Genomic DNA, 15,277 nt, shown 5'->3' with positions numbered 1-15,277 from the left:
TACCTAAATGCCCATGTTCTCACACTACATGACTGCTGTTTAATCATTGATTCTGGAGGGATAAGGGCTGCAAGATTGAAATGGTGTCTGTGACACTGTTTTGCCACCACTAACCTGTGTTCTATTTTTCCATCCAAAACTACAGGGCCAGGGTGTTACAGAAACCACTTCAACCTACCTGTCAGATGTGGCCACAATCCTAATTAGGTTATACTTTTTTATAAGTGAATACTTCAGACATTTGAAAGCAAGATTATAACACTGAATATCTTTTTTGTACTCACCTAGTTTTCTTGTAGTTGCTCTCCTTACAGTAAATACTGAAGATGTGTTTGAGCCAGACTCCGATTGCCATAAAATGGTATGTGAAAGGAACATTTGAAGGCAATTTGTGTCATCAGGAAAATCCAGAATATACACCCAAAAGTGTTCAGGAAGTAACATTTTTGTTATCCAGTTGTATTAATATGTAAAAATGTATAATTTATGTGCACATTATTATACAGACATACATACATATTTTCAGTATGAACAAAAATAAAGGCCCATATTTTATCAGGGCTGTGCAAACACAAAAAAATATGCAGGTGTTTAGAGGAAACTGACAACTTTTTCTTTGTGACCTTTAGTAAATTCAGTCTATTTCATCAATTTCACACTAGTGCAGAAACAAAAAAACAAAACACTCCACATATCTCAGTTTAATGAGTAAATACACTACTAGCATTTTTAACCATCAATTTATTTTTTAAAATGTTTTCATGAAGTCAGGTATTTTGAAAAACAAATACAGTATAAACAAATATTGAATATTTTCCATAATGGCATACATGCCTGGATAATGAAACAGCATAATTTCATTACATTCTGAATTAAAAAGAATGTGTCCCTCTGTTCTTAAATATAATAAGTTAACAAAATACCACCATGCAAATTGATATTGTGCAAGTTAGATTAAAACTGTAAAACATTAAAAAGCATGGATTGGTGAGTAGTCTACTATAAAATATAATTCCAGAATAAAGAGCAGTAAACTAAACACCATTCTGATAAACATATGCACAGCATTTTATTTAAATGTACAGAGACAACACCTCATGTGAGACCCTGCCAGTTCTAAACCATTAATCTGTTAGCCTTCCAATTCTCAGCGTCACTTTCTTCCATTTACCATTCACTATTCTTTTATCAGTGAGTTGCGTTCGATTTTTATGAGAGCTTTTACCACTTTCCTAACTGGGCTGTTCCATCTTGCTATGCTGTGAATTCCATACAGAATAACTTCTGTAACTTTATTTTCTACTCTTCTTTCAAGTTTTCCTGCGTTGCCTTTCCCTTGGGTTATTTCTTTAATAATCTCCTATTTCTAACTGCTGTGGTTTTTCAATAAGTGATGCTAAATAACAGAATTACAGATTAACATATATTATTGGGTTACCTCATACAGTATATAACAGTAAAGGTCCTTTGCATAAAAAAATTCACTTGTACTAAACTATAAAATGCCCAGGAACATATTCAGTTTAGTCTGTCTATTGCCTTATTTTGGAATGTGTTCAAATTTGTTCAATCTCATATTCCCCAGCATGTTTGGTGGCATTCTCCTCTGGACATATAATCATAATGTATTACAGTAAAGCTTTGGTTTCATAATTAAAAGTAATTTAAAGGTCCCTCATGACAGTTGCAGCAGAGAATCAACAGCTCCAAACATTAGCTCTGACATTTTGAAGTGTTTGATGCTGCCTTAATGTACAGTATCTTGGATTCATTCCCACTCTGCATTATTCTTTGAATGCTACTTGAGGGCTTTTAATGGGAGTCAATACACAGATATCTGAATGTAAACTTTATAAGACTAGCAATATGCAGTGTGTACCAGTCAGGTCAATAAAGTCAGCCTCCACATGTCATCTAAAGACCACATCATGCAAATGCTTTTCTGTTACAATCAGAACTGCTAGGTCCTCTTTAGATATTATTTAAACTCTCAACATGTAACATTTCCAGAAATCCCACATTACAGAAACCCATGCCTTACTCCACTACAGCACTTGTAATGTGACTTCATCTAATTGTATTTACTTGCCATATTATTTTAACAGCTTTAATGTATTCATTTTTTTCTTATATCTTGTTCAGTTACACTTATGTGGTCATTTTGACAAAGAACTAGTGTGTTAGTGTTTTTATAGGTGCTTGCATCATTTATCTTGTACTAATTTGTATGTCATTTATCAAAAAATGCCAGCTAAATCAGTTGCTGTAAAGTTCATGTATGCTTTTTACATCACAGAGAATTAACAACTACATTGCTCTATTCAAGCTCTTAAAACCACTCAATCTAAAGTCTGTAGGAATGTAACAATGCTGCCACAAAGATTATTTTTGGTACTAGGAAATATAGCCGCATAACTCATTTTCTTATGTTTCTACATTGGCTTCCAGATAAGTTCAGGCCAATTTGAAAATTCTCCTGTTACTGGATTAATCTTCCTTCGTAATTAATAAAACTTGTTAATACATACATTCCAAAGCATATGTAACATTCTCAAGATATTGGTCTTCTAAAAATTCCAATGATACAGCACACAAATCCACTACAGGAGGTATAACCTTTAGCTGCTATAGGTCCTCAAATAATCTGTTGAATCCCAGCATTTAAATTCAGACTGAAGACTCACTACTGTAGTCTACTGTACACTCAAAGTTTATTAGTTACCATCTAACACTGTTCTTCTGCTTTGTATCCTGCTGCTTTGCTAAGGTGCAGCTCATGTTCAAAGAAAGAGACTTCATTGTGACTGGAAACCTTAGCTGATGTTTTAGGATGCCAGAAGGAGAGAGAGGTGATAAACTGATGTAGGTCAGTAGATCTGTAAGGTTGTATGTTATAAAGGACTGTGAATTGTTCTCTCCAGATGTGCTGTGTTTGTTTTTCCTCTAATCTTTTGCCAACTGGCCATCTCTCTTGTTTCATTCTTCTGTAAGTATGATGCCTAGACCATTTCTCTCTATTATAAAAAAAAATCTTGGAAGGCTTGGATGGAGACGATACGTGATTTTCTCGGAGACACTTTAAAGTCCAATGAGAGACGATCTAGCGACCTGTGAGACAAGGCAGTGAGATTAAAGGACAGCTGCTGTACAGGTGTTTAAATGATAGATGCGCAGTGTGACAAGCAGAACATGCAGCTCGGCAGCAGCAGCAGCAAGCCAGCAGCTGATCAGACTGCATCTCCTTAGTGTGCGTTCAGCCCCACTTCACAACGCGAGGGGCAGAGACTTGAAGTGGCTGGCGCATAGCATGCCATTGGGCGAGCAAAGCAAGCTGGCAGCAAAGCCCCTAGTTAACAAATAAATATGTATTTATGTATAATTTATCATTGGGTTTTCTTCCAGATACTCCAGTTACTCTTCCATATCCCAGGGAAGTACAGATTAAGCTGACTGACAAAACCTAACTGGCCCCAGCAAGAGTGAATATGTGTGTGTGAGTGGGGCTTGTGATGGACTAGCCTTGTCCAGAGTTGTTCCCTGCCTCGGCCCAATGCTGCCAGAATAGGCTCTGGCCCACTCATCCCTGTCTTGGGCTTGAGTATGATTGACTAATGACTGTTTATTCAACTAAATACAGTGCATCCGGAAAGTATTCACAGCGCATCACTTTTTCCACATTTTGTTATGTTACAGCCTTATTCCAAAATGGATTAAATTCATTTTTTTCCTCAGAATTCTACACAGAACACCCCATAATGACAACGTGAAAAAAGTTTACTTGAGGTTTTTGCAAATTTATTAAAAATAAAAAAACTGAGAAATCCCATGTACATAAGTATTCACAGCCTTCGCTCAATACTTTGTTGATGCACCTTTGGCAACAATTACAGCCTCAAGTCTTTTTGAATATGATGCCACAAGCTTGGCACACCTATCCTTGGCCAGTTTTGCCCATTCCTCTTTGCAGCACCTCTCAAGCTCCATCAGGTTGGATGGGAAGCGTCGTTGCACAGTCATTTTAAGATCTCTCCAGAGATGTTCAATCAGATTCAAGTCTGGGCTCTGGCTGGGCCACTCAAGGACATTCACAGAGTTGTCCTGAAGCCACTCCTTTGATATCTTGACTGTGTGCTTAGGGTCGTTGTCCTGCTGAAAGATGAACCGTCGCCCCAGTCTAAGGTCAAGAGCGCCCTGGAGCAGGTTTTCATCCAGGATGTCGCTGTACATTGCTGAAGTCATCTTTCCCTTTATCCTGACTAGTCTACCAGTCCCTGCCACTGAAAAATATCCCCACAGTATGATGCTGCCACCACCATGCTTCACTGTAGGGATGGTATTGGCCTGGTGATGAGCGGTGCCTGGTTTCCTCCAAACATGACGCCTGGCATTCACACCAAAGAGTTCAATCTTTGTCTCATCAGACCAGAGAATTTTCTCTCTCATGGTCTGAAAGTCCTTCAGGTGCCTTTTGGCAAACTCCAGGTGGGCTGCCATGTGCCTTTTACTAAGGAGAGGCTTCCGTCTGGCCACTCTACCATACAGGCCTGATTGGTGGATTGCTGCAGAGATGGTTGTCCTTCTGGAAGGTTCTCCTCTCTCCACAGAGGACATCTGGAGCTCTGACAGAGTGACCATTGGGTTCTTGGTCACCTCCCTGACTAAGGCCCTTCTCCCCCAATCGCTCAGTTTAGATGGCCAGCCAGCTCTAGGAAGAGTCCTGGTGGTTTCGAACTTCTTCCACTTACGGATGTTGGAGGCCACTATGCTCATTGGAACCTTCAAAGCAGCAGAAATTTTTCTGTAACCTTCCCCAGATTTGTGCCTCGAGACAATCCTGTCTCGGAGGTCTACAGACAATTCCTTTGACTTCATGCTTGGTTTGTGCTCTGACATGAACTGTCAATTGTGGGACCTTATATAGACAGGTGTGTGCCTTTCCAAATCATGTCCAATCAACTGAATTTACCACAGGTGGACTCCAATTAAGCTGCAGGAACATCTCAAGGATGATCAGGGGAAACAAGATGCATCTGAGCTCAATTTTGAGCTTCATGGCAAAGGCTGTGAATACTTATGTACATGTGCTTTCTCAATTTTTTTATTTTTAATAAATTTGCAAAAATCTCAAGTAAACTTTTTTCACGTTGTCATTATGGGGTGTTGTGTGTAGGATTCTGAGGGAAAAAATGAATTTAATCCATTTTGGAATAAGGCTGTAACATAACAAAATGTGGAAAAAGTGATGCGCTGTGAATACTTTCCAGATGCACTGTAGATGTGTTTGTGTATGAAAATCTGGTACCATGATATATTTTTCTCTTATACAGGGCTTCAACCTGTTTTTAGTGAATAGCACTATATTATATAAAGAATAAAAGTTAAATTTAACAAACACCAAAACAAGTACATACTGTAGATTTTAAATACTGCATGTTTTTTAAGTAATGATTAAATAACATGTTACACGTCTTTGTAAATGAAGCCCAAAACAGTTCAGAATTCAAAGCATTTTAAAGTAGTCCTTGATATCACAATTTAATTTTCTGATTAAATTAGACTCTAAGATTTGAAATTCAATGACCCAGATGTACTAGGCTCTTTTCATTTTAATGCAGAAATAGAAAGGAACCATTGCCAAATAACTATGTTAGCATAAACTTACATGTGCGTTTGCACATAAAATGAAATACAATTGAAATTATATGCCATTGAACTGGATATTTTATAATGAAGTGTTAAGTGTGTAAGTATATCGAAAGTGCATTTAACTATAGCTAGCTAAATCTAATTTCAGCAACACCATCCATTAACTTACTTGATCACCTGACCTGGGTAAGGTATATGGTTGCAATTAACTATGTTGTGCACTGTTCATGTTACAACTAATCTCATTAAAATAAAAAAAAAATCATAATAAAACACTTCTGTGCACATTTCATATTCACTCACACAGTGCCAGTTTCTAGTCAATTGCTGTCCAGCCCTACATGTCTTTATAGGATGTGGGAGGAAAACCTAAAACACACACAGATGTGAAAAAACATACAAACTCTACATAGTGAGTGGGCCAGGATTCAAAAACTGTTGTGAAGCAGCAGTCTTAACAAATTGATAGTCTATGACAAAACTATATGCAGCAAAATATTTCTTTTGTTTTTTTTAAACATGTACTGTAGATGACATATTACTATGCAAATCAATCAGGCACTATACATTTTTTATGAACGTCAAGCAGCATTTGTCAGTTGCTCTACTGCATCAAATCACAAACGTTGAAGATGATAAGCAATCCTGAAAAGAAAGTTAGACCATAGATTTCTTAGAGAATGCTTAATATCCATGTTTTAAAAAGTGAAGTGGAAGTGTTACACATTAACAACAGAGTAATAATACAGAAATGATCTTTATGGCAAGCAATATAATGGGTTTTAACACTTAAGTACCTGAGCATCTTCAGCCCTACATGTGTCTTTCTAAAAATATTTAACAAATCATTTCTGTGCAAGAAGAAAATGATTTCTAAAGCAGATGAATCAAGCACAGCATCGCAAAATTGCAAAGGGCTAGTAAGAAATAATATAAAATAGTTTCTAATGCAGATGACAAGTATAAATGTTCAATAAAACAATTGTGTTCATTAAAATGATGTCTTGTTATAATCAACACACCAAGATGTAGCCCTTTGAATAATCAGCCACTTAAGGCTAACAGTTTCAATATTTTCACCTGTTCTCTTGGTACACCCACATCTGTGAGGATTTTTCTCTAGGTACTCCTGTTTACTCCTACATTCCAAAAACACACATTTTTGATTAAGTGGAGTCTATACATTGCCCTAGTTTCAATGAATGAGGGTGTGCAATAGACTGGTATTCCTGTCTCCACATAAGCCTGAAATGGACATAGCAGATGTGGAAGGTGGATGGATCATTTTATTTTCAGTGGGATTTTAGTGTGTGGTACATCTTGAAGAAACAGTTCAGCTTTACTGGCCAAACATTTACAGGAGCAAATTATTTTCTGCACTTATAGTTCCAAGCTGACACACTATTTAGAAAAATACGTAAATATTAACTTTCAGAACGTGCTTATCACAATACAGGGTTACAGGGGTTACAGCCTATCTTGCTAGCACCATGTGTAAGGCAGAAAATCTATCCAGAGATACTGTATTACAGAGTACACTCAATCAAACATAAAATGAAAAAACTTGTGTGTTACATTTATGAGCAACTGTGAGCTTTTCTTTAATTGTAAATGTAATGACTACATATTTATAACTCAACAGGAAAAATGTGATTGTCACTTGATGGGTTTATTTTAAAAAATGATAACTAACTGAGTCACGTTTTGTAAAACATCCATGATTTAAATTTAAAAAAATTTTAACATATATATTTTCTGTTGAATTTTAATCTTCCTGCAGCATCTCACCAAGTATTAGGTGATTTCAAATTTATAAAACCAGTCTTTCAAAACTCTGCATAAAATATGCATTAATCTACTCATTAATAAAATGTGTACAAGATCAAATGCCGCTTTTAATAGCAGTACAGTGAACTGAATAGTGCACAATTTAACAGTTGATTTTTTTCCTTAACTCAAAATTTTATCACAGCATTATGCATTTTCAACAGTGTCACCTACCATTTTATTCTATTGCAGGTTAAAATCATTATAGCCGAATTTTAAATTACAAACCCTGAAACAACACTTACTAAAGTCTATTCACAAAGTATTTTCTTATATACAAAAATATATATTTATCTTAAGTGCATTTAATAGATCTGTTTAACAGTATTGCTTCCTTAGGCCTACTTTCAGTAGATCACTGCAAAATCTGCATTTCTTTATGCAGCTACTATATGTCATTCATTCTCACTAATAATATGAGAGGATGAATGCTACACACAATAGAGCAAGTCTCAACTTTAACACAGCACAGTTTTTTTCCTTTCTTTTAGATTTTGTATGCAATTTTCTTCAGCTTAAGTCTATCGTCATATGCACAGTAGCACAATGAAATGCTTACTTGCATGCTACAATATGTCACTCACATACAAAGATAAACACAGAGTCAACTGAAGTCAGAATAATCTTACAAAGAGTTAAAACAAAAATAAAATCTAGGCAACGTGCTTTTTGTACTTCCATAAACATTTATTCAGAGAACCATTATTTACCCACTGCATTTATTTCAGTATTTGCTTTATAAATCAACTGCAGCTCATCATGTAAAATACTATCAATGTAATATTTATATACTGGATATTTATTATTGAATGATACTGCACATAAGAAATAGACATGCAGCCTTTTAACCTTTCAATTGCTAAAGGGCCATCATATTTACGATAGTATGTTTTTTGCTTCTTACCACTAGATTTCCATTTGGCACATATATTTAATAGCAGCATTAGACAATAGACTAATTTTTTTAGGGATGTGCATTTAATATAGCAGACTTTAGCTCTTATATTGTGCTTAAACTTAAACTCTTGAAAATTCCGTACTTGGCATCACAAAATACAACTTCACATTATTCAGACAGACAAGTTTCACCAATTTCAGTTTTTTTCTTTGTTTCCCAAATCAAACTCAGACTGATGTCTAGTAGTGTAACAGTGCAGTAACCCATGTCTTCTCTCTGGTGAGCATTTTTACAACTGGAAAGTTGGTTTTGTGAACCCTGCAAGTAAAGAAATACAGTGAGATTCTATGAGTAAGTAAGCAGTTTGCTTGTTCCTGAAAATATAAATGCAAATATTTCAATCGTATATTAAAATCTTCTTGGGCAATTTGGCAAATGTATTATGAGTCTTGAAGTCAACTTGAGAATTAATTCCCTTGGCCACTTTATTCAGTCAAAACAAGGTCAAGAGCATTTTAAAGACTGCAGCTAATTAATTAGTCAACTGCAATGGATGAAAGCAGTCCCTGAAGTGGTAAAATGAGGGTATTATGAAACAGCAGATAGGTTAATTAGGAAATTGAAAAGAAAATTAAAAATAAAAAACTTTTCACCAGATTTGTTTATCTGATGAACAGAGATGGAAATAGAATAAAATAAAAGATTCTAACAAAGACATAATTTGTGCAACTGAAAAAATTATACTTAACAAAAACTATATCTATATATAGTCTTGATTATTTGTTTTTTTTTTTTTGTTCTCTGCATCCACGTTCCAACCTTCAGCACTGCTACTAATACCCTAGACACTTGGAGGGTGAGGACAGGGCAGAGTATATTCCTGTCTCATGAGGGCACTTGCCTAAACCAACTCAAAACATATCTCATTCATCATTCATTTAGTTATCCAGTGTTCAAGTCAACAAGGGTTGTCAAAAACTACTTAGATAACAGGCATACAAAGCTTTTGTTTCTTAACGGTTGGTATTTTAGTGCTATATTTTGTTTGAAACTTTTCCAGAACTTTTCATTTTTGTTGTTTAATTGTCTGAAGTAAGTTTAAAAATACTGTTTATGAATATATAGAATAAATAAAAAAAATTTCTTTGTTGAAATGACTGACTTTAGCTAAGTAATACATTTCTTTTGAGTTATTCTTTCTTTGTAATCATTCTGGTGTGCATTTGAGAAGGGGGGATTTGTGATTTATCATAATATACAGTATTTATTGAACTTCTATAAAAGCCAAATTTCCCTCTTGAGGACAAATAAAGTGCTATCTATTCTAAATTTTAATGCATATACAGACAATAATATTTTGAAAAAGCTGCCAAACCAAAGTTAGCTAAACTGCATGAAATTCTTCAGTTTTTATCCCATCTTTGATATTTTACATTAAAATAGCTTTGGGGACTATAAAGTTGTATTGTATACAATGTTTAACATAATGGATTAGTGACCGTATTAAACATATTAAAATGGGACAATAGTGTAATTAATTAGTTGTGCCTTGCTTTTAAGTCACATTGTTTAGATGTGCAAGTCACAGTTGAATTATAATATTGTTCTTGAACCACTATATGTAATTCCAATACAAATGACAAAAGTCATGATTCCTAACATACACAAAATGCTGCCAGGATATGCTATACCACTGCCACCTCTATGACTCTAAACTAAATTAACTGGGAAGAAGAATGTTATGCTATATTAGTATAATATGTAATAATAAAGTGAGTACTTGTAGGCAAATATACTTTTGGATTCTCAAAAACCTACTGCAGTGGCATTGTTGAGCTAGAAAGGTCGGGCCGAGAGAAAGAGAGCTTAGCCGATTATCACCAGCAAGCCAGGAGAACATTTCTGAGCCACTTGTTGTGAGTTTATGACAGACCACTGGCAGTTGACCACAATGCGAAACTAAAAGCTGAGATGCTTTGTGGTGTGAGGGCACAGCAATATACCAACAATTAAAAGCCCCTTCATAAACAGTTTAAAATTCAAAATTGTGATATATTCAGAATATCATTTTCACAGTGATCTTGAGTGTTAAACTTAACATATGCAAGGTTCTATATATTGTTAATACTTAAATACTTAAATGTATTTTGCAACTGAAATACTGTACATTAGTTATTTATTTCACAAACAGTAATCATCCATTTAGAAAATACATAAAGAAAACCCATGATTATACACTAGTCAAAAAAATTAAGGGAACACTTAATCATCACAGTCTAACACCAAGTCAATTAAGCTTCAGGGATATCAATCTGTCCAGTTTGGAAGCATAAGGAATTGTGAATCAACTTCACCTGCTTTGATACAAATTAAAGTACAACATGTACACAGAAAAGGCAACAATGCAACAACTCCCCAAAAAGGGAATGGTTTAGCAGGAGGTGACCATAGACAATTGCTCTCTCCTTATCCTTCTTGACTGATTCCTCTCTAGTTTTGTGTTTTACTAGTGTTCTTGTCACTACTGGTAGCACGAGGCTGTACCTGCAGCTGAGTCAGGTTGCACAGGTAGCCCACCTCCTCCAGGATGGCACATTCATATGTGCCATTGCAAGAAGCTGTGCTATGTCTCCCAGCACAGTCTCAAGAACATGGAGGAGATACCAGAAGATCGGCCGGTACATGAGGAGAGCTGGACAGGGCTGTAGAAGAGCATCAAACCCAGCAGCAGGCCCATTTGCTCCTTTGTGTGAGGAAAAAAAATAAGGAGCACTGCCAGAGCCCTACAAAATAATCTCCAGCTGGCTACTGGTGTGCATATTTTTGACCAAACTGTTAGAAACAGAGTCCATGAGGGTGGCATGAGGGCTGATATCCTCTAGTGGGACCTGTGCTCACAGTTCATCACTCGCCAGAGAATACCAAAATTGGCAGTTCTGCCATTGCTGCCCTGTTCTCTTCACAGATGAGAGAAGGTTTGCATGAGAGATGAGAGTCTGGATATGCCATGGTGAATGTTATACAGCCTACAACATCATCCAGTATGACCGGTTTGGCGGTGGGTCAGTGATGGTCTGAGAAGGCATATCCTTGGAGAGTAGCACAGAACTCCAAATGCTACACAATGGTACCCTGACTGCTGTTAGGTACTGGGATGAAGCCACTGTCAGACTTTACGCTGGTGCAGGGTGCCTTGGGTTCCTCCTGGTGTAGGACAATGCCTGGACTCATGTGGCCAGAGTGTATAGGCAGTTCTTGGATGACAAAGGCACTGATGCCATTGACTGGCCCACACACTCCCCAGACCTGTATCCAGTTGAGAACCTCTGGGACATTATATACCAGTACATTCAACATCACCAAGTAGCGAGTAGTTCACTGATGCCCTGGTCCAGGTCTGGGAGGAGATTCCCCAGGACACCATTTGCCGTCTCATCAGGAGCATGCCACGAAATTGTTGGTGGTGCATACAGGCACATATGGGTCATACATACTACTGTGTCACATTATGAGTTGTCGTGATGAAATTCATACAAGTTGGATCAGCCTGTGATTTCAATTTTTGAATTTGATTTTCAGTTGCATCATTTTGTTCTCAACAAATTACACAGTATTACTCAGTAAAGATTTTTCACTTGAATATTTCACTCACCGAGATATGTGATTTAAGTGCTCCCTTAATTTTTTTTAGCAGTTTTATTTAGAGTGATTGTCAATATCAACTGATTCATCATGAAGTTCCTAGCAGATGAATTCACTGTACCTAATCAAAGCAAGAGTGGGGCTGATTATGTAGTATTTATTCATTACATTTTAAGAAATAAAAAAAAAATGCAACCTGTATTAATTAATGTGTTCCATACAAAGTGTAACAGGCAGTAACAATGGAGCGATACAAAAGTTATCTGTACTATAATTCCTCAGTTTTCATTAACACATTCCATTTATATATTTTTCTAAACCAGCTTTTTCCAATGAAAAATCATAGGGAGCTGGAACTTTTACTGGCAGGATACATCCCTGGATAGGACAACACTTCAACAAGGGGTATATTCATCCACATAATATACACATCTTTGGGAAACCAGATTATCCCATGTGAACAAACTAAGCATACAGAGGTATTATGCAGTATGCCTCACACTGGTCCTTCAACCTGTGAGATAGCTGTGCTGATTGCTGCATTGTCATGTTGTTGCCCATTTTAACATTACATAGCTTAGAAATACATAAGGATGGCTGCTCTAAATAAAATTCTTCTTTTCCTTGAGAAATCTGATCAAATTACATAGGAGAAACAAATCTGTCTTATTATTAGTTTGTTGATGGCAGTTATTTAATACATTGACTACCTATTTAAATAATAGTGAAGTCTGCAGCTGCAGTGTGTGTACTTAAGATAAATAAACTATCAAAAATTTTTTGCAGGTAGCAAAGATGCATTGTCATCTGAGTCTCACCAGTAGTTCTGGCGAGGGTTGATATTACAAGGGAAATTGAACTAAACAAGCCATAAATGCAACAAACAACTTACCTGTTCACTTGATCGATGGAATGACCAGTGCAGTGATCTGATACAGTACCGTGGTTTTCTTCACCCATTAATTTTCCATGAATTTCATGAGTTATTTTCTTTTGGTCCCAGAATAAACTTCCCCAGTCATCAAGTAAAAAAATGTTTTTAACTGATGCCTTCCTTGTGGCAGTGATATAAAGTTAATACTGACAAAAAACTTTAAACATCCTTGATATTTTAAGACAATTGCTTAAAATTTGATACCTAGGAAATCCTAGACTCATGTCTTACTTGCATGTCTCATATGAGGCAAAATATGATAAAGGTCTATCAAAGTTACTGGACAAACTCTGCACATGACTGTGGAAGGAGAACCTACTGCAAATAAATATGCATTTGTTCTTGGCTCATTCTGTGTTCCGTTTCATGCAATGCTTACAACACTGTAAGTAATATAATGATAATTTATCGGAAGCCAGGAATATGATGTGTTTAATAATAAGCCAGTATTTTTTAAATTGAGTTGGGATTTTAAGATATAGTTATAATATTTTTGAAGTCCTCAAACTATTTCTGAGGGTTTAAAGAAATAGAAATTTCTAGTATACTATACATTATTTATGTCATGGACTATTATTTATCACCATAAAAATCTTACTGTCTTCTGTTAACATTTAGTAAAGATATATCAGAATAAATTTATGAAGTACAAAAATATATATTTACAAGATGTCAATCTATTCAATGTTCATAGTTTTCTGAATTCACATAAAAAAGGATTAGATGTACCCAACGTCCTATCTGATGTTGTGACAAACATTCAAAAGTCAACTACCAAGTAAGTCTTTTCCCTTTAGTTTCTGTAAGCTAAATAAAGCTTTTGTTCACAGGATCATGTACTGAAAATACACAAACTCATCAGAAGCAAATGAGACACAGTTATCTTTTCCCTACTATTCGAGGTAGATTTGCATTCCATTACAAATATAATTGAATGAAACAGCTTCATATTTCCAGTATTATCTGTGCCTCCTTGAAATTTCCACAACACTATGAAAGTTGTTTTTTGTTTTGTTTTGTTTTAATTTCTTTCCACCAAAACATTCTTTGGCTGGCTGCAGCTGCTATGCCTATGACATTTTCAAATGATTTGTAAAACGTTCATATGAGGGCAGCTAATAAAGATCTTAGGCACTTGAAGAGCATGCAACGATATGAATGAGAATGAGTTAAACAGAACTTTCATCTGGTTTTTGTAACAGATTTAAGTGCTTCCTTTTCTCTAACATTTTGTTAAGCTCCTCAGTAAAAGGATAATAGTGAGGTGATGTTGACTCAGGTTCACTTTGCCGGAGAAGGACATAGCTGTTGCCATTCATTTTGCGAAGAACACTTGGTAGAGTGGCTGACAACCCATTTGCAAATTCTGAAGAAGGAGGTGGAGGTGGTAGAGGTGGAGGTGGAGGGGGGTCTTTGTTAGGTAGTACCTGACCTTCTCCTGGGACAATCTGTAAAAAGCCATCAGATATGTGTCCATCTTGCTTGTTACTACAGTTGCTAGAAATAGTTTGTAGTTCAACAAGAGAGCCTCCTCTTCTCTTATTTCTTCCTGATCCTTGAACCATGTGTTTTCTCTGGTGAGGCTGACTGCAGAAAGCTAGATATAATAAAACCACTGTTAAGACAAAGCATAAGCCAGCCAGTACAGTGATAAGAGATATGTACATAGCCTCCATAGTTCTGAAGGTCTGATACTCTGGTTCTGGAGGATCTGCTGGTAGGGTCTGAGTGGTAGACTCATTTTGCGTTGGGGAAATTGTTGGCTTCACAGTTTCTGGTAGAAATTCACTGAGTACTTGAACAGTGTAGGTGGCTACCAAGAACAACATGTTATTCTCCATGGCATAACAACTATAGTTTCCAGTGTGCTCAACCCTTGACTCAACAATAAGCAGGCCATCTGTACCGATACGATATCCATCCTTGCCGTAGCTTGGAATATCTTGACCTCTGAATTTCCATCTGGGTGTGGCTAGATTGGAGCTGAGCTCACACTGCAGGAGGACATCATCACCTTTCAACACAGTTCGCTTCTTGTGGATTATGTTGTCTGTACAGTTACAGCAAAATAAACCATCAGATACAATACATACTGTATTTGTGAATAATTTTTCAGTAATTTAATCATTTTTGGACACTTATTTAATTTCATCCTTAGTACAAACTCAATTTTATATCTTTTTGGAATTTGAATTATGATATGCCAAATTTAAATTATGTATTCTTTTTCCAGGCCAGTCAAATGAATGGCTTGATGATGGCTTTGAAACCATTTCTTTAACAAGTGCTGCCAATTGGCTGATTTTATTTTTATTGCTTTACAACATTGA

General features: G+C 36.1%; 1 protein-coding gene across 2 annotated transcripts in view; it reads right to left on the bottom strand.

The window, feature by feature from the left end:
- Positions 1 to 724: 724 nt before the first annotated feature.
- Positions 725 to 15,277, bottom strand: part of sema4gb (sema domain, immunoglobulin domain (Ig), transmembrane domain (TM) and short cytoplasmic domain, (semaphorin) 4Gb) — a 184,111-nt gene continuing 169,558 nt past the window's right edge. Inside the window, exons 15-16 of one of the 2 annotated variants that reach the window (XR_007934072.1) lie at positions 12,906 to 14,997; positions 725 to 8,689 (exon numbers count right to left, since the gene is read on the bottom strand). Coding sequence is in view for 1 of the 2 variants with exons in the window: in XM_051922450.1 (XP_051778410.1) it covers positions 14,117 to 14,997 (881 nt within the window). In the remaining variant the exon portion in view is untranslated. Of the gene's footprint in view, positions 14,998 to 15,277 lie in introns of both variants that reach the window. The other variant, XM_051922450.1, reaches the window with a different exon arrangement.

This window comes from Erpetoichthys calabaricus, chromosome 2 (genome assembly GCF_900747795.2).
Source record: "Erpetoichthys calabaricus chromosome 2, fErpCal1.3, whole genome shotgun sequence".
NCBI lineage: Eukaryota > Metazoa > Chordata > Cladistia > Polypteriformes > Polypteridae > Erpetoichthys > Erpetoichthys calabaricus.
This window is presented reverse-complemented; position numbering and strand designations above follow the sequence as displayed.